Raw genomic sequence first — 22,838 nt, 5'->3', positions numbered from 1 at the left:
CCCCTTTTGCACATGCTTTGTCTTGCACAAATTAGTTGTTTTTGGTACGAAAAGAGAAAAAGGATTTCCTAATACGAAAACAGCTGTTGGGATCTATAGAGAAGCAAAAGCAAAGATGAAGTTGGATGTTTTTAAATTGAAATATCTGGATATATATATTCTGCAACTGTCAGTTACATACTATATATAACCCTCCCACCCCACCCCAGGGGGAGGCACACTCTATACTTTGAAAACCGCTGCTCTAAATGAATCGATGTAGCGTTCTTGGAAGTCAAGTCCTCGCGTTTCTTCTCTTCTGTGATCTGCAAAAATGATACTCAGCATCACATCTACAGATGTCGGAGTTATGTGTATTGTTGTACTTTGGGTCCAGACATCTAACAAACTCAGAAAAAACTTCACATGTCCATAATGTCTCAACATAGCAGCTATTTTTTTCTATTCCATACTGCTTTGGGTTTACATTTTACAACACAAACTGTTATATTTACATCTCTGTCAATAATAAATGTTAAATATACTAACTGAGATAGTTATAGCTTCCATTTAGAGATACCATCATCCTATATCAATAGTCGTAATATGATACATGAAGAACATATATGAGGATTGTTGCGAAAAAAAATTTCCTCCATCTCTGGTATATTGTGACATTTTGTGCAATATGAAAGATTATTCCCTCTATATATAGACACCTGAATGACTTTATGAATCCTTATATCTGAAATGTACACTGAGAGCCTCAATGAGAACTATATATTTTGTGTGAGAAGTAACATTCAGATTGATAATAAATCCAAACAGACTATACCGCTCTGCTGTCTGGTGTGTAATGTTATTTCTGATACACTCGAGCGTGCGCACACCCGAGCAAGAAGGCCACCCTCACTGCGAAAGTCATTTGATTGAATGGTAGCCTCAGTATAGTCACAAAGCGAGAGCTGTTGTGGCGCTCCCTGAGGGTTCGTATCTGGGAAAGACTCGCAGGTTTGTACAGATGAAATGTTTGGTTCAGCGGCTCTGTCAGCAGAGAAAGTGGCTGGGGTTTGAAATGAAATCAGTCATCTACTGTATTTCACCCGCTGAGGCCCTCTCGCAATATTACAGAAACGAGAAAGTTCAGTCAGTCAGAGTCCACTTCAATCAATGTTTACTGGAGGATGTAACTTTCAACTTATTGGCAACAAGCAATGATTGCTTATGTTGTCATTGTTATCCATTGTCGGAAGTCTTTTTACTGTTGCTGCGCTTGTGATAATTTTGTCTGCAATTTCTGGGGCTATTTCAAAACACAGCTCCTATTCCAGAAAGTCTTATTGTGAAAGGTTTATGAGGGTAGATGTATTTAGGGTCGGTAACGTGTTTTAGGACCATGTGTCACATTTGTGCAAATTGAGAAATCTTAAATGTCACATTGCTTTCTTGTGTGTGTGTGTGTGTGTGTGTGTGTGTGTGTGTGTGTGTGTGTGTGTGTGTGTGTGTGTGTGTGTGTGTGTGTGTGTGTGTGTGTGTGTGTGTGTGTGTGTGTGTGTGTGTGTGTGTGTGTGTGTGTGTGTGTGTGTGTGTGTGTGCATACATGTGACCGATTTCAGCCCCCCAAAAACCATAAGTTGAATAAAGTTTGATAGAAAATGGATGGATTGGAAATCACAGCTTTCACCAACTTCTGGTCCAAAAAAATCAAGCACTTGTTTCGTAATTCAGTGTAAACTAAATAGACTTTGACCCAACTGTGCAGAGCAACTCCACAGAAATGGCTCCCAACAGTTGGTTGATTTCCAGGATGCTCAAAAAAAATGTAAAGCCAAACATGAACAATTCGCTACTGACGTCTTCATTTAATAAAATCTAAATACATTCTCATTACATCACTGTCATTTGATTTTTCATAAACTATTCTCACGTTTTCTTGAATAAAGTATTGAGTTGGAAACCATTATTTTGGCAGTTTCTTTAGTAGTGATGCCATAGTACAATATAAGTCTATAAATTCCACTAATTGATCGACTGATGGTTAACTCAGCAAAATGTTATCCTTTTTTAATGTCTGGAAATTACTATTTTCATTTTCCAGCTTTTATAAAGGCTGTTTTTTGCTTTTAATTTCTAGGGATATTTCTGCAGGCATTGGTTGTATATCAGTCCAAGCCTCTGTCATGGAACTTATAGTTATTGGGGTAAATGCAGGTGTTTTGTACCTCTAACCGAGTGAAGAAGAAAATAAAAGCTGCGAAAAACTGGAGGAGTCCGTCAAAAGAAACAATAGGGATTCTATTACAAGACAAACAATGGGCAAACACAGTGCAGGGAAGCATGTTTAGGGAATATATAATTTTCTGCCGCTCAACAATGTGTGCATGGGAGTTCTGTGTGAATGTATATTTTCATACATACGTGTGTGTGTGTGTGTGTGTGCACGTGCTGCCCGCTGACATGTCCCTCCCTCCCCTGACAGTTCTAATAGCCGGGAATAAGGCTTCATGCACTTCCTGAGGCCTCATTTGCATATGATTCGCTGATGAGCTGCCACCACTAACCAGCACCACCAAACCAAACCCCTATTAATATTCCCCCATTCAGGTTGTAAAGCACACAAACCTAATCAGCTTAGAAATTACTGTATGGAAACCATAATTACGCATGTTTAATTGCTTATCATCTGATGGGTACAAGTTTATTAGAAAATGTATTCATGGTAATTGCTTCCTGAGGTATCTGGTGTGCTACAATAGTATGTGATATCCTGTCAGCTCCCATTTGGGAGAATTAATGCGTTCTGAAAAAGTCACAAAATTAGATACTGTGTATTGCCTCTTTGGATGCTTGGTTTAACTCAAAGTGATTTTTAATTTAGGGATTTCTAAATTACTGCTTAAGCTCGGATAAGTCTTCGGAGTGAGATCCATCAAAATCAGCATTATCTCAGTGTTTTTATGGAGTGCCGGCATATCATAGGGATATAAATGACTGCAAAGCAGGCAAACGCCTGTGAAATCATGATGCCACCAGAAAATACATACAAACCTTTTTCTTTTTTTTTTTACCTGCAGTAAAATCTGGAGAAAATTTGGGAGTGGCACTGAAGTGAAAAGTCACAGGCATGAAATTGAGGAAACGCATCTGGTTTAAAAAAAAAAAAAAGACGGGTGGGGGTTGACGTAAAGCCATGTGTGACCCGATGAATCACTCAGTCCTGAAACGAGCAGATTGAAACCCAGAGCGGGTCCCTCGGCCAAGAACGTGGAGTGGGCCTTTCAGCCACAGGCCTCAGTGAGCCTTACAGCTCCTGCCCAGTCTTTGATGATCTCTCAGCGCTTTATTGTAATCACTGCTGGCTCTCAGTCCTGCTGACACACTTGTGGATTTATGTGGTTCGTAAGGAAACACAAGTCCAGCCAGTTCCTCCTCTGAATACCTCCCATCTTTCACTTGATCAGTGACGACCAGGCCGTGTTCAACACACCATTTTTATTCATCAGTAATATATTGGCCATATAGGATGACTTAAATTCTATTTTGACAAAAAGGTTCAGAAACCTGCAAGAAACAAAACCAGATGCGACAGACTTGCTTTTCCACTTGGTGAAATTGTTAAAAAGCTGAAAAAAGTATAATTTCAATGCAAAACAACAATGGAAGAACAGGAACTTTCTTTCAACATACAACAATGAATTGTGTGAATTTATATACATGAACATCAAATAAACATACTGGAAACTTGTCTTGGATTAATCATGTTCAAATCTTGTAATAACATTTGATAAAGTTAAATATGACATTTATAGAAACTTTTACCCTTCCAACACTCAATGACCACGTTGGATAAAATGGCAGAGAAGATGTTTCATAAATAAACGTTTGCCGTTTAGGATCTATTGGCCAGAAAATGATCTCAAACTGATTTCATCTATTTGATTACATATGAAATTGCGGATTGCATTGAGTTGACAAATCCAGCCGGCTTCAGCGTTGGAATCCATGTCTGAGAGATGCTTGAGCTTTAGCGAAATTAGGGGGAACACACAGAAACACACACACACACACACACACCTGCAGATCATCCAACTTTTGAATGATAACAGCCAACAAGCTGACAAACATGTCATTTCCCTGGGGAGAGGGGCTGGGAAATCCCGGAGTGTTTGCTTGTTGGAAAAACTGTCTGGGATGCTTTCCAGGATTTCCCAAAGAGAAAAGCCTTGTTTTTCTTTGCTGGTGTTGTTGGGAGTGAATGGAGAGCAGATTGCAGAGGCTGTGCCTCTTATGTCTGTCCAAGGCCTTGATACCTTTGATCTTCTTAAGAAACAAACAAGCTTTTAAACTTGGCACTCGCCACTGGTGTCTCTCCTCCTCTCCTCCTTTCTCCGCTCGTCAAAACGCTGATCCCGAGAAAATTGATCCTGCACGGATAGTTACGCACGCCCGAGCTTACGCGGCGACTTGTGGACTCCCACCCATGTTGCCGCAAAAAAAAAACTTTGCTTGACGCACATTTGTTTTTTTTTTATCTGAATGTTAAAAGCCTGATCAAATCATGACGCCAGGCTGAACTGCGGCTGAGCGAGATGAAAACAGATGTGAATGTTAACACTGCTGTTAGCTCCTGGATAAATATGTTTGTTTTTTTTCTCCCTGTGTTTGAGTGAACCACTGCGCTCATATCACAAAATACACACAATCGGCCTTTGAAGCACCTAATCTGACTCTCCAAGCAACAACAAAATCTAACAGACATTTAAACTGTACTGTGAAAGTGTTTTAAATAATTTAAAAAAAAAAGAGTGAGAGAATAGTTAGATTTTTGTTTGAATAGATTTATCTTGAGAACATTTTTCTTTACCTTTGAGCCTTCTCTGAAAAGAAAAATGCTGGCGACCTCATGTGTTCTGTTTGATCAGCCAAAACATTACAGTGAAGCCGAAAGCTGGCACGCACACATGCACAAACACACACACAGACACACACACACTCTCTCTCTCTCTCTCGCTCTCTCTGTCTCTCTCTCTCTCTCTCTCTCACCAATGAACAAATGCAGGATTCTTCTGAATGACAGCAATAGGCTGTTTTCCACAGGTCTGATCTAAAGTCCAGAAAGTTATTATGGATTAAGTTCAGGTCCTGAATCATCTCCTCACACCTGGACCCCAGTTGGGAAACCACTTTAAAAGATGATTTTTATCAACAAATAAAAGTTAAATGAAGCGATTGAACTATATCAGCTGTACATCACACATACACACATACATACATAAATTAATAAGTTCTTCTCTGTATATTTGAAGCAATATTGTCCTACAGCTGAAACAATCTTACATTAAATGGACACAATGTGTCTACATTAAAAGACACAATCGCCACATTAAAGCGATATGAACTTGTACAAAAAGTTAATATCCTTTCCCTTAACCTTCACAAAAAAAAGACTCAAAACACACAGAAAACTAAAGAGCCAGTACTTTTTCTCTATATCAGCCACAGCAAAGAGTCCTGGAGAGGTTGACAGTTCCAAACCAGCTCAGCTGTCCAAGGTTCAGACAGGTGTATTATGGGATTTGTGGTCTGATCGTATTATTTAAAAACAGATTTGGTGGAAGGCTCTGAGGGTGAGACGTTAGTACCAACATCAGATCAGAGAAGGCAAAGGGAACCGGCAATCAAATCTCCTCTCATTACCCCGGCTCTGTGGTTATTAACAGGCGTGGAGCAGCACTATGACATTTTACACTGTCTCGTCCCCATCCCATCATGCACCTGGGGATGCCCTGGCATTTGGCTGCAGTGTTTTTATCAGTGTCTGACCAGCATGACTTCAATCCTGCTCACTGTCACTCATCATAAGCGAGTTTATCAACACACATCTAATCGCCTCCCTCCGCGGGGACCTTAACCATTTGCATACTTAGATTGCTTTCTTTTGCTCGGCTGAGGACGCACCTCCTTTGCATAATTATTAATGATAAAGAGATGGTGAACAAACGTGTCAGGAGGCATTAGCATCGAGTATACAACTCGATTCGAAAGAATCCGTTTAGTGACATGCCTGGAGGAAAGAGGAGGGCAGAGGCTGCTGCGTCTGGAGCAGGACTGTCAGGGGAGGCGCGTCTCCGTGAAAGGAAAGGGTTAATTAAGGAACCGGGGCTGGAGAACATCTAGACATGGAATATCGCTTTTGAATAAACGCCCATTGAGATTATGTATGTCTTTTTAACTGAGGGGAGATTAAAGAGACAGCGGGGTTGTTGACACATCACGATGAGAAAAGTGCTGAACGGACTTAAGTTTAGTCGCAAAGCAGCGGGTCGAGGAGACGAGCCAGAAATGTAACATACAATTACATGAAAGGAAATATTGGTCCACTCGAAGGAAAAAAAGCCCACAGCGGTGAACAACACAAGATGTTTACATACAGCGGAGTCACCGTATCGCCGCTCGTTTCAGCATTTCTGCTGTGTACCATTAAAGCAGCGGGCCCATATTGTCTGTCATCTGTCGCCGGTAATTACCACTTTTTACACTGTCTCGCCCTCCGCGGATAATGTTCAGCGTCTATATACGACAAGTGTTTCGTATGAATAGTTTAACTGTTTCCCACTTTATATGAAACAGCTGCACTCCTTTTACAGGACATAGATAAATAAGTCATGCGCGCTATGGTTCATTTGGGGGTTGAAATGCCCTCCCCGTTGTTCCCAGCTAAACACAGGCCTGTGTACCCTCTGCACAGCATAATAGCATGATATTAAAAATGCCCACAGCGATTGTTAAGTCACAGCGGCGCATTTGCACCACAATGGATGACCTTTTTGTAAATCTTAATGAGGCTTTTTTCACGAGTTTCAAAAGCAAAACATACTGTGGCATGAAGAATAATAACATCTGTGTGACAAATAGGAGCAGCAGTAAATGAAATCGCAGCCTCCTCTGGAGTCTATAGCGTCAGCGTCGTGGAGTTTCTCTCTCATTTCAGGCCGCAATTAAAATGGCTCAGGTTTATCTGAGAAGCAGTAAAGTTGCTTTCGGCATTAAAAAAAAAAAAAAAAAACGATCAGCTGTTTGCACCTGTCACCACCAGCCTGTTCAAACTTCACAAGTCACTGCATTAAGAATAATCTCCGGGGTCGTGAGGGGTCACGGCTACTCTGCCTTCTGGCTCTCCTTCAACAAACAGCTGATAATGACCTCTGACCTCAACTTTTGCATAAGAATTGACATCAGTATTCCACCCCCCCCCCCCCCACTCCCCCACCCCCCTTCTGATGGAGCAACCTCAGGACCATTTGAAATGTCAGCCCTCCAAATCTAAACTTGATTTTTTTTTTTATTATATATTTTTAAATGAGCACATCCAGAGGTGGAGAGAGGGGGGAGTGTGTTTAAGGGTGGGGGCTATGCATTTGGAAGCAGGGGGGTGGAGTCGGGGGAGGCAAGCTTTGGGCTCATCTGCATCACAGATTAGGGTGCTTAGAGAAAAATCAACCATCCATGATTCATTACATGTTTCCTGCTGAGCCTCTGAGATGGCAACCGTCCTAGCAACAGGATCCTAGCAACAGCAACAACTCGCCACTGCTGCGGCGACAGCCTATCAGGAACTTTGAAGCCTGATCAAAATTTAGCCAATGAGGTGGTTAAGGCGAGTGAAAAGCATGATGATGCGTTTCCTGGTGCTGCTGGTCACACCGGGAATGCTTTTCAGGGCTGTGAACTCTGTGGGAGGAAAGCTGTACAACTGGTGTCTGTTGTCCGTCTAATTTTAGTTACTTTACCTTCAACCTTACGTTTTGTCGTAATGTGTATAACAGATTGAACAGTGAATGAACACACCTCCACTGGTTTACCTTGGATCTGGTGCAGAGGAGAGAGAGGTGAAGCTACAATACTTTGCTGTTGAATGCAGGATGAGGAAACATCTTTGACGTCGAGATGAGTCATCTGAGACAAGCTCAGAACATTGTTTAATTTGTCAGTGACGTAAAGTTATACAATAAACATCTATCTACAATACATATATGCACAAAACATTACAAAAATAAGAATAATCAGCAGGATTTAACAGTATCCATACGAGTCACAGAAGTCAAGGCTTTCACTTCATTCAATACATTTTTGTTTTAAACCAACTCAATATATCTAAAAACTAAATCAGAATACATTGTGGCATGTGACGTAGTTTTCTTTATAAAATCAGAACTCAAAAGTTTATCTAGCCTCTAAATTCTGGTCACTGCTGAAAGGATTTCACATGCCTACTTCTCGTAGTGAAAACTCCGAGACGGTTTCACAACCCAATGAAATTCAGAGATTTTCAGACGTCTGCAGGATATGACCATCCAATCACAGACAAGATTCACCAGCATGTCATACTTTTGAGCTTCTCAGGAATAAACACACAGTAATATTAAATACCTGGCACCAAAAATTTTAATTTGAAGTTAGCTTAGAGAAGAGGCACTCACATTTCCTTGAAATTCCTACAGTCATATTGTTAATTTTGATAAATTCAGATGAATTAATGGATTTCCCACTTTTTCCTTCTTGCAGATTTCTTTGTGGTCGACAACTTCTTTCATTTTCATGAATACATCAAAGGCATTCAACTCATGAGGTGAATTAATCCAAATATATCAAAATACTTTCCGGTCAAATCGGACTCACAATGGTCAAAACATAACAGTCACAATATAATCGTAAATGTGTTTATCTTCTGAAGTCAGCAGTGAAACAAACTCTCCTGCCCGGTGGGTTTTTCTAATATTGTTTGATTTTGGACATTTTTATTTTCATCAGGATTGAGACTGTAAACTTATGTTTCCTAAATAGATCAAAGCTTAAACATAATCCAAAATAAAGATGTTGCAAATGAACATTTTTCACGACAAATGTCTGTGAATATTTTGTAGATATGCTTCTTTTTTTTTGTTCCGTAACTTATTAAATACTTTAATTAAAAATATTTTCGCGAGGTTGATAAAAAAAAATTTTTAACGGGGAAGTGTTATGTTTCCTTCACATTTGCAGCTGCTGATGAGTGTAATTAAAACTAAAGAGAAAAAGACGATATTCAAGGACATAAAACATACAAAATAATGTGAGGAAGAAATATAAAATGAGGATTACTGGCCCGGAGTGCACTTTGTGAGGTGAACCACTCATTCCCTCTTTGGCTGAATTCTTTTTATCTTTATTTAATTGTGATTGAAGCTACTTCAGCAGCCGACCATACAAAGCAATGTATTTTAAATTCAAAGTCAATCAGAGCTGCATTGAGAGTGAAACTCGCACTAAACTGATCATACCACTCACTATTAACTTTACACGATATAATGTATGCTGGTTGATGGAGATTCAGTATTTTCTTTCATTTTATTTTGTCTACATCAAGTCTTTACTTTATTACACGAATTGTGAAGTTGTAAAGCTTTGTGTTTTAAAGAAATCAATAAACATTTTATCCTTTATCTCGGCTATACTTATTACTCTTCCATCTGATTTAATTTCATTTTTTATACTCCCCATCCCCCCCATCATCTCTCTATCCATAGCAAACATCCCCCCGTCTGCTTCCATCACAAGTCGCACCCTGCGTACAAGAAAATATAGGTTCAAATCTTTCTGTGCTTATCGTGAGCAGCCTGGATATTGCTAATAATGCAGCATCTGAGCACAAAGCCTCAGTACAGCGCAATAGTTGAGTTATAAGCTCAGGAGCAGAGAGGTTTTGATAAAGATACATTACGTTTATTTCCATCTTTATTTATGTGAATGTGCAGTTTTTTTGTGTTCATGCATTCATCAAGACATTTTCTGTACACAAATACCGTCTCGCACACACTATGGGACAATAAGTCACCAATTAGCATGTATTTGGACGGTGGGAGGAAACTGGAGAAGCCGTGCAGGCACAGGGAGAATGTGGAAACTCCACCTGAGCAGCTCTGCAGCACGCATGCTGTGTAAATACTGAGTTTCTGAGCAAAGCCAGCTCATTTATTTGCTCAATGTTACATTTAATTTACATTGAGGCTCAGTTGAATACCATTACATGAACATGCTGTCACTACATCCCTCAAACGTTTGCCAATAAATCTATTTTTCTACTATTGAGGAAATGTGTTGGCCTCCAACACCGTTTCACAACACTGAAACGCTTGTTTCACATGTACCTTGAAGTGTGGGATGTTAGTCCACCTACTTCACTGTCATCTCACTGTAATCATGCATCATTATTCACAAAGGGCTTTGACTGCCATCTCATGTCAGACAGGCCTGATCCTCACTTCAAAGGGGCGTGCTGGTCCAAAATGGTCTGATAATATTCAGCGTGACAACCCATCGCACTGCCGTCTTTCTCCGCACTCTGGAAGAAATCTTGCCCTCTTCTCATGAGGCAGAGTTTCCGTCTCTGCACAGCTTGAGAGCCACAGACGAAATCTTCATGGCATTCAAGACGTGTTAGTCAGGGGTGACCAGAGAAGTACCGCCGCTGTAACACGAGTGACACTGAACTGCGACTTTATATGCTTAATTCAAATCGTCTTTATTCTGCTCTGCAGAAAGATAGGGGGTTTTGGGTGGTGGTGGGGGTGGGGGGGTTCAGCTCTCTGGATACAAATGTGAAAAACTCCACGACAACTTTTTTTTTTTTTTTCCTGTCAGACTCAACACTCCTCAGAGGTAAAAACTACAGATAAAAGCCTGTCTGTGTCCGTCCTGTGAGAGTTTGAATACATTTCCTCTTCAATATGAATGCTGCATGAAAACCAAGAGCCACAAACATTTCTCGATGATTTTCACCACACACTAACTGCAATCACACCCTCCACAAAAGGGATGCTAATGTTCTCCTTTGCTTTACTGTAATTCACACATTGTTTCATGTTTCCGCATTCATGTTTTCCTACAAACGTTTCCTGATTGCACACGGCAGGGGAGAGCTGGGGGTTTTTTTGTGTGTGTGTGTGCTTTTTTTTAACATCTAGTAGACTTTTCCTTTCTATTTTTGTCTCACGGTTTGATCTTACACCTACCTGCATTCAGGTTTCAGCTCCAATTACTAAACTTTTGTTTCACATGCAAATTCCAGAACAAATCCAATCCATGTCAGCTCAGAAATAAAGCAAAAGCACACGTTTAAATCTTCTGTTGTTACATTTTTCTCTTCTTAAATTGCACCAAGCAAAAGCTGATGGAGGTGGAAAAAGACGTGCTTTGAAAAGGAGAAGGTTACAGATGAGGAAAAAAGAGTTGTCATCCACAAACAGATCGAAAAGGATGTCATTGAGGGCTCTGGGAGAGAAAAGCAGAAATGCCTGAAAAAGACGAAATATGGTGAGAGGCAAATAGAAAGTTAGCAGATATTTGATGCAAATGGGATATTTTAGCCACAATGGGAGCAAGGCTTCAGCGAACTCATACAAATCAGATCCACATTTTCTATGAATGATTTAAACATTTGCAAAATGGTCATAATGCAATGGGCTGTCATAAATGTCTGCCCAAACATTCATGTTCTCCTTGCTCATATCTAAACACACTGATGACCCCTGACTGTCTCAGCAAGTTTCATTTACTTTCTTTTAATCAAATCAATTTTAGAGGTCCTTCAATGACTCAATTTTGTGTTGCTAGTAACAACAGCGAGAAGCCAGATGAATTGATGAAATATAAAAATATACGTGCAATTACACCAAACTAACTCTCTCCATTAGTCTTCCACACAACATCCTTGCTAATGATTATATATTGCCGTGCTGGTTGGGGAGCCTAACATGGTAGACACTCAAACAATCCATATATTGTAAACGTTGCTTACTAAAAACAATTGGTCACTAACAAATATATAAATGGGACAACAATAGGCTTTTTGTGTTTGTACTCATTCACGGTTGAACTTTTTTTTTAACTTCTGAACTTGTAGATGCTGTTTTATTGTATCTTTTAGGGTGCGTTTCTTCCTCAGGGTTGAGCATCCTAAATTGATTTAACAGAGTTGGAGATGTTGAAGTCAAGCGACTGTGGTGAAGTCAGTTCTTTAACCATTTGCTGTAGATTTTGTTTCTGTTTCAAAGCATAGATATCATAAACGCCATTGCTTGCAAGTCGACTCTGCAATGAAAATAAATTCACAGTGGCTTTTTGAAGAGGAAACCAGGGTAATGCTGACTTCAAGGGTAAACATTTAAAGAAAAAAAAGAAAAAAAACCTTTGGGAATTCTGTCGGCTAGCCTACTAAAATGTTCTGCTACACTTACTTGTGTACTGAGAACTAGGTCATGTACGTTAAAGAATTCACCTCAATGCACCAATGTACAGATTCACAGGGCTGAGAAATCTCAACCTCCCAAACACAAAACTATGTGTATACAATTTCCACAATAATTCATGTTGATAAAATGCTATCTTTATTATCCCTTTACCCAACATTGGGATTGATTCCAGCCTTGTAGAGACTGTAGAGAGTTGGTGCCTTCAGACGTCTGAGTGAGGACAGTCTGGTGCCAACATACAATGCAAATAACTAAAAAGGCTCCGATGACCTGTCAGATACGTCCAGATACCTCCAGTACAAATGTACAATCTGGTGACATAAATGGAGCATGTCTTCTGTTTTTTCTTCTTCTTGCCTCATGATCTCTCAAAGTTGCACACACATAACTTTCCAGAAAGAAAAAAAAACTCAGACTCTGTGTCCTGCCTTCAAAGAGTATAAAATCTATTTTTCTCTGGGTCCGCTATCAGCTTTGACCCAGCAACAGTACATACTGTACCTGCAGTTTCACACTGAGCCTCTCTATCCTGGGATTAAGTGATACTCTGGCTGTCCGGACAGACAGTCACCTGAGTCAGCCGCTAAACTTTACTTCACTCTACTGTCACAGCCAGACTGGCTTCAGGCTATCGCTCGACACACTGCAGCTATCAAATAAAAAAGAAAAAAAACTCTGGATGTGTGGTGGTTGTTACTTGTAATCCAGCTTGTACACAAACACAACAAAACTTGAGGCTTTAGCTCAGACTCCCATAAATCCTCCCTCAATTCCCAAGACAAGCAGCATTAATACCAGTAATGCAATAATAAGCAGCATGAGCAAATACTGCAAAAAAATAAAATCTGCACCAAAGAAGTTGGAGATTTAGAATGTTTTGATTGGATGAGAGTCAATAACAAGCTGTTGGCTAGAAATACTAAGAAATCACCCAAATTTCTGTGTATTTATGTATAATCATGCTTCTCAGCGATTCATTCGACATTTGGAGAATCGTCCTTGAGCCTCCTATTGTATAGAAAGCCGTGGTCGTCGGTGGAGGAGTGAATCTTCCCACTCGGGTCACAAGATGACTCAAGAACACTTGTTATTATGTTTCCTCTCTCTTGATCTGTCGATTGCAACTCGAAAAAAAAAAAAAATCTCAACCCAATTTAGTTCCCCTAAACTCCCCGTCTGACAGCTGTTCCACAATACAGCCCGTAGCAAGCAGGTGGCTTTTTGTTTCACCGTGTCTGCGCTCTCTGCCTCCTTTCTGTGCCACTGGATAACCAAACTCTGCAAAAACTATTCACTTTTTTTTTTTTTTTTTCAATGTTAACGTCATTGTGGGACTACAGAAGCTGTCTGAAGAGTAACCACAGTGAAGACTGCTACAGATGTACGAGAGATTTAGGTGAAGTTTGTTTCAAAAAAACAAAAAACATTTAGACGTGAGTTCAGATTTTGTTTCATGATGATTCTATTCATTCGCGAGTACGTATGAACCCATTCACTTTTAGAGTTTATGTGTGTGTTTTTCTTTCATTCATGGGGTTGTGGTTTGTTTATAGAGAATGCACGGATCACCATCAACGTGATGCTGTTAAAGGCAGGTCAAGATTGAGGCTAAACTGTAAAATAAGAGCTCATTGAAGTCAGGTGATTGTAAACCTGAAGTGAACCAGTTGTCCAACTACTTCAAGTAGATCTATCTATCTATCTATCTATCTATCCATCTATCTGTCTAGACAGTTGGAAATAGGTCATTTTAAACAAAGAGGTAATTATTTGTCATTGTGTCAATTTTCATGCCACATTTTCTCACATCTGTTTCATTTTTATTATCATTTTCATGGTATGATGAAAATGTACTCTAGGTAGATATTTTCCTCTATCCATTTCAAAAACTGAGAGACAAAAAAGGAAATACGCAGCCTTCGCTTCACTCTATTAATCCCCATGCATTTCCTAACTTTAAGTGTTTTTATCCTTTGTCGTAACACCTCAATAGTGAAATGTGCCACATATAGTTTTGCGCGTACGCTCTCTCTTTTCCCCTGTCGGAAAGAGTTGCCTCATTCTTTCACCCTCCTCCATCTGTGCCGAGTGAAGATACTTACATTTAACATCATTTCTGCCCGTGTAGTGATGGGTGTCGATAGGTGCTCCACTTCATTTGCGTGCGTTTTCTTTTTAAAGGAGGCAGACAGCGGCTGACAGGGAGCCTGACAGTGAACTGTCACTCTGCCTTCGCTCCAGAGGAGGTACATGTCCTCAGAGTGGGAGTCAATAGGACACTTTCAGACTTTTTGTGATGACTTTGGGAGGAGGAGAGCTGTAAAAATTTAAGGCAGTGGAGGGAGATGGGCCACTGCCTCGCTACTGTTTAATTAAACCCTTAGAGACTGCTGGCTGCATGGGAACAAGGGCTAAATGAGTTGCTGGGTCATGTGCATGCGTTCTGCCACATGAATAATACAAAACACTGCAGGCTCATTCAAAATAATCTGAGAACACGGCTGCTTGCAGGGTTTGGCCCATATGATGAGGGAATCCAGAGAATTTTCTTCCTCCTTGTTCAGCTTGTGTTTCCAAGTGCAGAATCTACTCACTGCAATGCAAAGCAGCTCAGGTGGCCTGACCAATGTAGAAAACAAAATACTGTAACCAATGTTGCTCTCAGACCAGGGGGGACGGTCCTGAAAGTCACCGGTGAAAGCAGTGGAGACTGAATGTTGATCCAGCCAGAAAAATCCGTTTTGCCATCCTCACTGATCATGGTGAAGCCTTAACTAATTGCGATATTTTAATAAATATAGCATCGTTTTCCTCGTGAGTTAAATATAATTTATACAGAACTTCCATTGGCAGAATCATCCAGGAAGTCATGTGACCTCATCTGATCTCAGAATGTATAAGAAATATTCTGCTGTGATGTTTAGTTTTGCGAGTTTCCGCACCATGTAGGTGAAGTCCTGTAAAAGTCAGACTGTTCCGATGTTTTTCTCAAGCAGTCTCACCAGCGACAAGGGATTCGGGATGTGAGCGGGGACAGCCGCATGGTCCACTACCAAACATGCATTAGACAGATTGGACCCAACTGTCGTATTTGGAAAGCACACGTTTTGTCAAGATTATGTGAAGAACTTCATAGATTTTACTGTACCACTTGTAAATCAGCACCAACGTGCAGCAGAATATCAAGTGGATGTAAAAGCATATTTTCATGTTGAACCAGAAGCCGCTGTTAACTTCACAAACAGGGTAGAATGAGGGGAGTTGGAGTCTTTGTTCAGGCACCGAGGAAAACAAAATAGCATCAATTATGTTGTACACGATCAAGCTGTTTTGTTTTTTTAAACGACTATGAGACTTGTTTTTCATGGCCAATGGGCCAATGGGTGTGATTCAAGTGAAGTTGTTCCTCTCTTTTCTTTGTACCTCAACAGGACTAACACTTTACATATTACTGTAATGCATGAAATAGACACTGCTGAGTTACTTTGATTGTTATCACAAATCTATGCATTGTATTATGACTGTTAATATTTGAATTGACTCAGTTTCATTATTATTTATACTTTGACACTGAAGAGGTTCGATATTAATTCCGGCTCAGGATCAACTCAATAAGTTATTTTTACTCACTTCATGACACTAAGGTTCAGTTGTTTTCTTCAGCTCAGTCATCTTGTTTCACTTCACAATTGCTAATGTTTGTGTTGAGTTGGCCCATTCAATCTCTTCCGGCTAATTTTTTGATTTAGTTTCTTTTTCGTCTGTTTAATTCAAATACAATCTTAGCTGCTAACCGATGGCCAGAATCAGGGCTTTCTTTTTTTTTTTTTTTTATAAGAGTTGATATATTCAGTTTGCTGTGGTAAAAATATTTTCTCTTTCACATGAAACCTGTGAATCACACATAAACCTGTCCTCCATTAACTGTCTAAAGACAATTACCAAATATAATTCAGAGTAGGAGTGATAAAAACAGCTGATGTTCACAGCAATCGGTCCTATGTTTTTTTTTTTATCTTGTTGGATTTGTTTGTGTAATTCATAAAACATGTGGTTAACACATCAATAAAAAACTTGTTTTTTCTTTTTTTAAACCACCAAACCAGTAGATATCCCAATGGTCATGCCTGAAGCGTTTGCCTTTTGCTCTTCGCATCTTTGTTCAGCTGTAGTAATTTGGTCTTAAAAGTCAAATGGTGCTCTTTTATGAAAATGTTGTTGTGACAGATCTTATAAGCCACAACAATAAAAACAAATAATTCTATTCGGTGTTGTCCAGGAGTGCAGACTTGATGATAACATATACATACATATGTTGGACCACACAATCGAAGAACAGGGTTTTCTTTGAGTATTTAATAGTAAGAGTCCATAAAAAATGAACATTTCCTCATTTTCACTCCCACTCATCTTCAGAACAATCTGTCAAGGACAAACCAGACAAGGAAAACTATCATTTCAATTCAATCTTTTACAAAAACAACCAATCAAGTTAACGTGTTGCAGAAACTACTCGATACAAAGAGCCCTGCGATGCAACAAGCTGATGACAGTAACTTTTCACCTGCATAAAGCGAGGTAAAACAGTAGAAGATGTTATTAAACGTTGGTGTGGGATGATGAATGAGACTCTTGTGTGAGTTGCACCGGTTTTACCCTCGCATTCGCCAGTGTTGCCTCTACCTCCTTGTGTTGCGTGAAAGGAGGATTCAGTGAATAGTGCGGCCTTCGCGTATTCTCACACGCCGTACAGTGCGGCTGCTGTGATTTTCGTGTTTATTGGAAACAAGGCTGCTACGATAACTCTGCCTCCATCTAAAGCCTTTCAAACACAAGTACACCCTTTGAAAGCATGCTGTAAAAAGTAGAAAAGTTCAACGGTAAGAGATGAATTTGAGTTCTGAATGCTGGCTGTACATGCACAGGGCCCTTCCACAATAAATACAGCAATAACAACAGGTTAGCTGCTGAAATGTGTGTCTGGGAAAACCAACCGGTCTCTGTTTGGCCCGTGAAAGCAGGCAGGAGCTGCGTTTTGTTCTGCGGCTGATAGAGAGGAGGAGATACGGAGCAGCAGCGGGGCCTCGGGGCCTCCAATACAAAGCAAAGATGAACTAATGCCACATGTGATCAATGGCGCTCCTGTCAAACAGATGCTTACGCGTCTAAGTGCTTAAAAAAAGGTACCGAGTCCACCGAAGCGATTGTAAAGTCGAGGAGCTCTTTTCTTTTTGGACTCTGCTTCCTTTAGCCACAGTTTCTTCCTCTTGGTGTCCAGGTGTCCTTCAAAAGAAAAAAACAATCATTAGTATCATAGAATGAACCAATATGTGTTTTTCGCTTTATTCATGTCATTATAAGCAGTTTCTTGGCCATCTCTCCAACTGAGGTGAAAAGAGTATTGGAAATGAATTCCAAGTATGACTACCATTACATTGTTTGAATTTGTGACGCGAGACGTTGGATAACACCTTGAGGGTTTTATAGAAAGAAATACCAATGATCAAACAAATACACATTTGTAGGTGTTTCTAAAGTTAAGGGTGACATTTCGAGAACATGGTGTCATTTTTTTCCCTCATATTTCAACCTCTTGAGGTCAGTGAGCAGCAGTAATTTAAAAGCACTCTCCTCTCTGAAGGGCACATATTTGACTAGTTTGTATCATTATCTCAGAACCAGAATTAGGGCCTTTGTTTGCAGCCCGGCAGAAGCTTTGCACAGTGAAATTAAAGGTTCCCTCCTTAGCTAAGGAAGAGGCTATTATAAAGTGCTCAGGGACTGTGTGCCGCAGATAATTGCTCGGCTTTTGTGTCTGACTTCCTGACCCCGTGAAGGAAAACAGAGGGCGGACGGTGACCTCTGGTCATTACTGCGACATAGAACAGAGCTGCCTAATGAACATCTCTGTCCTCTGTGTTTACATCTGCCAATCAAACATGCCGCTCTTTGTTGCTGTGCTTTGTGTGGCCGTCAGACACAAAAGCAGACCATTAGCTGCGCTTATTAGGACTCTACTCTTTAAAGCGAGGGGGGGGGGGGGGGGGGGGGTGTTGAGGAGGGCTCTGGGGGGGGTGGGCTCTGCTTGCTGGTAATTAATCAGCCCGGCGGTGGCGAGTGGGCGGACCTCTCGTTAGGCTCTGCAGGCCCAGCTCCTCCTCTTCCTCGGTGGGGTTCTGGGCCGAGCTCCTCAGGTAGCGCTGGTGCATGCCGAAGCCCGGTAGAGCGTTCTGTCTGCGGCGACGAAACTCCTCCTCCGGGGGCTCTTCGTTTGTGATGTCTGCGGGTGCAAGCGGACCAGAGTGGGAATGAATCACACCTCGCATTCGCTCTGTCTGGATGCATCGCCTGAGGTGCTCAAATAAACACTTTTTCTCCCCCCTTTTCCATGTAGCCTCTGTGAATTTAAGCCTTTTGACATGAGATGTTTGGTGCAAAAAAAAAATAAAAAAAATAAGGCAGCTGAGGGGAAAACATATTGCCTCCCGATGCCCTTGGCAGTGTGGAGACAATCAGACAGGAAAAAAATAGATACACACATCTATTACGGCAAGTTGAGCATGAGTCCAAAAGGTATATTGATGTAACCAGGAAGAAACAACAAAGATGATATAAAACAAGAGGTTCAAAGGGAGCCTCGGGCTACACGGCCCTGCACCTTGCCTTTCAAAAGCCAAACATATATTTCATTCATATTTCATCTGCCCGACTTTATTGTGATTAGTCATGTAAATAAAATGAGATTTGGTTTTTCTTTTCTCTAAGTAATTTACATTTATATTGAATTAGTGGCAGGCAGGGTATGGGTGTGGAGGTGGGGTTGGGTGGGGGGGCTTATTATGCTGGGAGATTACAGGCAGATCTCATCGCCATTGTGTTGTGTAATTAAAGCAGTGGAGAGGAGAAGAAAGGAGGCCAGATGCTCGTCGTGCTCAACCTGGTCCCATTTATAGAGGAGGATCTACGCCAGCGTTTCAAACATCCCTGGAAGTGTCCGGCCACCGGCGCATCAGGACTCTGCAGAGTAGAACTCTGCTCCACTGTGTGCTGCACCTGTACCGGCACCCCGGGGTGCACGCGCCATGCTCGGCACCTCCTCCTGGTCTCCCGTGTGACTTTAGATGTATTTCTGGTGGGAGAACTTCGGGGCTTTCAGGTGGAGCTTGAGGGGTTTGAGGCAATCAAAGACGACTCCAACAAAGACGTCACTTGATTTTAATTTTCTTTGAAAGGGCTTCTCATTACAGCAGGTCACCCCGTTTTGACCCGAACGCCGGTTCCCTTTGTCTGATTGTGTTAAGCTTGAAATCAGCTGAGTAATTTCACCAAAGTTTCTTATTCCTGAAAAAGAAGTCTAAACATTTTTGGTAATTTACACTCTTTTATCCCACAATTTCCTTTTCTCAGATGTATTCCTCAGGTTTTGTTCTTAAAGGAAATGAAAATCAAGTAGTTGTAGTTTTTTTTTTTTTTTTTTTTTAATGGGGCTGCTTTTTAACACCAGAGCTGACCCCACAAGGAGACACCGGTTCCCTGCGGACCACCAGACCAACAGGACAATTGGTGGTTGTATTCTCATGGCTGGAGCTGGAGGGGGAAGGGGTAAAAAAAAAAAAAAAAAAAAAAAAAAAAAAAACTAATCCCAACCTGCATTCATTTTGTGATCCTATCAGGTGGAGTTAGATGGCTGGATTAGGCTGAAATGCTTGTGACTTCAAGGTTGTGTGCTTTGCTCACATGATCAATATTTGCATCTATTACAGATCCAGTTACCTGGATGATAAGACTCCTTCTACTATCAACTTCCATAATCCATCACCAGTTAATTATTCAACAGAAAAACAATATCAAAGAGGATTGATGATAATGAGATTTCACCGAGGCGGCGTTTTATTTTCTGGATCAGGGACTTGATTTGATACTTTCATGTGCAGAGATTGTCTTGAGGGTCCCTGTCTCTTTTCTCCAGGCTGAACAATCCTGTGTTTATTAAAACCACAATGTCTCGAGGCCAAGAGTGGTAGACTAATATCCTACTGGCCAGGACCGGCCCACCTGAAGGTGTCACACTGTAAAGTGTAAATGTACACAAATGTTAACTGTTTATGAGTAATTCATCATGTTTGGTAACTTCTGCATTTACTTATTCTAGTTTATTATAACTAATAACTGTACATTGATCAAACTGTAAAACCGAACATTGAGATACATGCCATTCTTCAAGCCTCTTTTCTCTCCATTTTCAGTTCTCTGTATTGATTCATTTAACATTGAAATGTAATAAACTTTTTCATTAAACCCTGAGCAATGTAATGTAAACATTAAACTAGCTTTAGAAATGTTTTCAGTTATTCATACTTAAATTACTTTCTTCACAAATATTACTTTACATTGAGTTACATTTGTAATAATAGCATCAAGCCAATCTGTGAGAATTTACCCAATTCAGGAGCTTTTAGGTTAGAGATGGGGAACACGCTAGATTTAAGTCAGTGGTGTCTTGGTTCATCAAGTGTAAAAGGCAGATAATTCTGTGAATACTTAAGTTTAAATAATCAAAATCTAACACTATAGGGTGTTTAATGAACGTCCTTTGAAGGGTTAAAATAGCTGCTTTCCCTCATCCGTCCACAGGGAGTTGCTCTGTTTTAGTAGGATGATCAGACGTGACACCACTCTGAGACTGAGAACATAACATCAGATTGTCGCAAGGTGCTGCAGTGAAAGCTCGCCACTGGAATCACACAAGTATTGAATCCACAATAAGACTGTGAGGTGGTGAAGATGGGCATGAAGTCCTGTGTTCTGAGAGGAAACAGGTTTTAGTCTGAGGAGAAACAGCGAATTTCAAGTTGTTTGACAATGTACTCTATTTTTAATGTCCTTCTTTGCACTAAAAAGGAGTTTTTTAATGTATGGTTATGGCTTTTTTTTTACTGGTGTGGCCCACTTTAGATAAGATAGGTTTTTATATGGCCTCTGATGTAAATTGAGTTTCACCCTGTGGTCTAGGCTGCACAGTGGTGTCGTGGTCTCAGCTCACAGTGATAATGTCCCCAGTTTGAGTCCGCTTTGGTGTCTTTTTTTTTGTCTTTTGCATGATTTTCCATGTGTGTGTGTGTTGTGGTTTTCTCCAAGTAATCAGGTTCCTTTTTGCAATCCATAAACATGCATTTGAGATAAATTGCTGACTAAATTTCTTATGGCTGTTTACCTAAGTGTGTGTGTGTGTGTGTCCACGCTGTATCCTGTCTTCCACCATGCTCACCTGGGATCAGCTGCAGTGCCCTTTGACCTCTAGTTTAGTTAAACAGTATAGAAGAGCTCTGGTTTGGACAAAAATGCGCACACACGCACACACACACACACACACACACAGACACACACACACCTGAACACACTTGGGCATAAACTTTATGTGTGACAGGTTTTTGCAGCAGGTTGGCGCTTTGGTTGCCGATGAGGAAGCCCGCGAATAAATCACAGCTCAGAGAGAGGCTAACCCTACATGACAACTACAACTGTGGAGCAGATTATTTTCAACAGTCCACCTTCACCGGGTTCAGGACATCTGCTGCGGTGCTGATGAGACTCTGCTGAGCACACACAGATACAGCCGGCGTCCTCGCTCAGACACGGCCAAAGAGAAACTGGCAGCTTATCTTTGCCATCGCTCATAAAGTGGCCGGCGGCTCCGAGGTTTTGCTGCTAAGCTGTCAAGAGGACGAGGCGGAGGAGGGAGAGGCAGGGGGAGATTAAACCCGGATGCTGCATCCAGCCAACAGGAAGCCATCTTTCATAACATGAAGAAACTCGGGGACAGGAAATCACAGCACTGTCATATTGGGGGAAACGGATGTAGGGAACGAAAGGGCCAGACTTTATTGAACAAGCGTTAGTGGGGCTCTCTGCACATATAAAAGCTGATTTTATCCCATTATGATCGACAAAAAAGTGTGTTGCCAGTGAGATTGAATGTTTTGATGCTTGAGTTGACTAAAATGCAACTTTTCTAATTCAAGTAATCAGGTATTAACATTTGGCCTGCATGTGTACTCATTGGTTTAGGTATTAATGTAAGATTATTGGTTTGTGTCCTTAAAGAAATCATCATTCGGTCAAATTGTGCCATAGTCATCTGTTTCCAAACAGTGACATCTAGTGGACGCACGCACACATTTACTGTAAATGGTAAAACGCCATCTAATGCAGGTCAAAAATCTAATTAAATACATGTAACTATTATTCTAACCTCTTGCTTGTGCTGAGCATGCATTACAGGCTCTTTTTCTGGCTTCTGCGCGGCTTTATTTTACGGTTGAACTAGATCCTTTAAAACCTAAGTGTTTTGTCAGTTTTTTTTTATTTATTCACAAAAAATAAGCAAAAAAAAGATGACCATTTTCTAGTTTTTAAAAAATGGAAAAACTAAATCTTATGCATGTATTCTAATGTTTGAAACTAAATCTTATGCATGTATTCTAATGTTTTGAGTTGCTTTATTGTTATACCTGTGGTACTTGGACGCAAAAAGCTGCTGGCTTTCAGTATTTCAGTATGATTCATTGC

General features: G+C 40.6%; 1 protein-coding gene across 1 annotated transcript in view; it reads right to left on the bottom strand.

Annotated features, from left to right (window-relative positions):
* Positions 1-12,001: 12,001 nt before the first annotated feature.
* Positions 12,002-22,838, bottom strand: part of dnajb6b (DnaJ heat shock protein family (Hsp40) member B6b) — a 30,368-nt gene continuing 19,531 nt past the window's right edge. Inside the window, exons 9-10 of the mRNA XM_080515085.1 lie at positions 18,397-18,549; positions 12,002-17,552 (exon numbers count right to left, since the gene is read on the bottom strand). Of these exons, the coding sequence (XP_080371211.1) occupies positions 17,443-17,552; positions 18,397-18,549 (263 nt within the window). The 3' untranslated portion in view covers positions 12,002-17,442. The remainder of the gene's footprint in view (positions 17,553-18,396; positions 18,550-22,838) is intronic.

Source organism: Blennius ocellaris, assembly GCF_963422515.1.
Source record: "Blennius ocellaris genome assembly, chromosome: 19".
Lineage (NCBI taxonomy): Eukaryota > Metazoa > Chordata > Actinopteri > Blenniiformes > Blenniidae > Blennius > Blennius ocellaris.
This window is presented reverse-complemented; position numbering and strand designations above follow the sequence as displayed.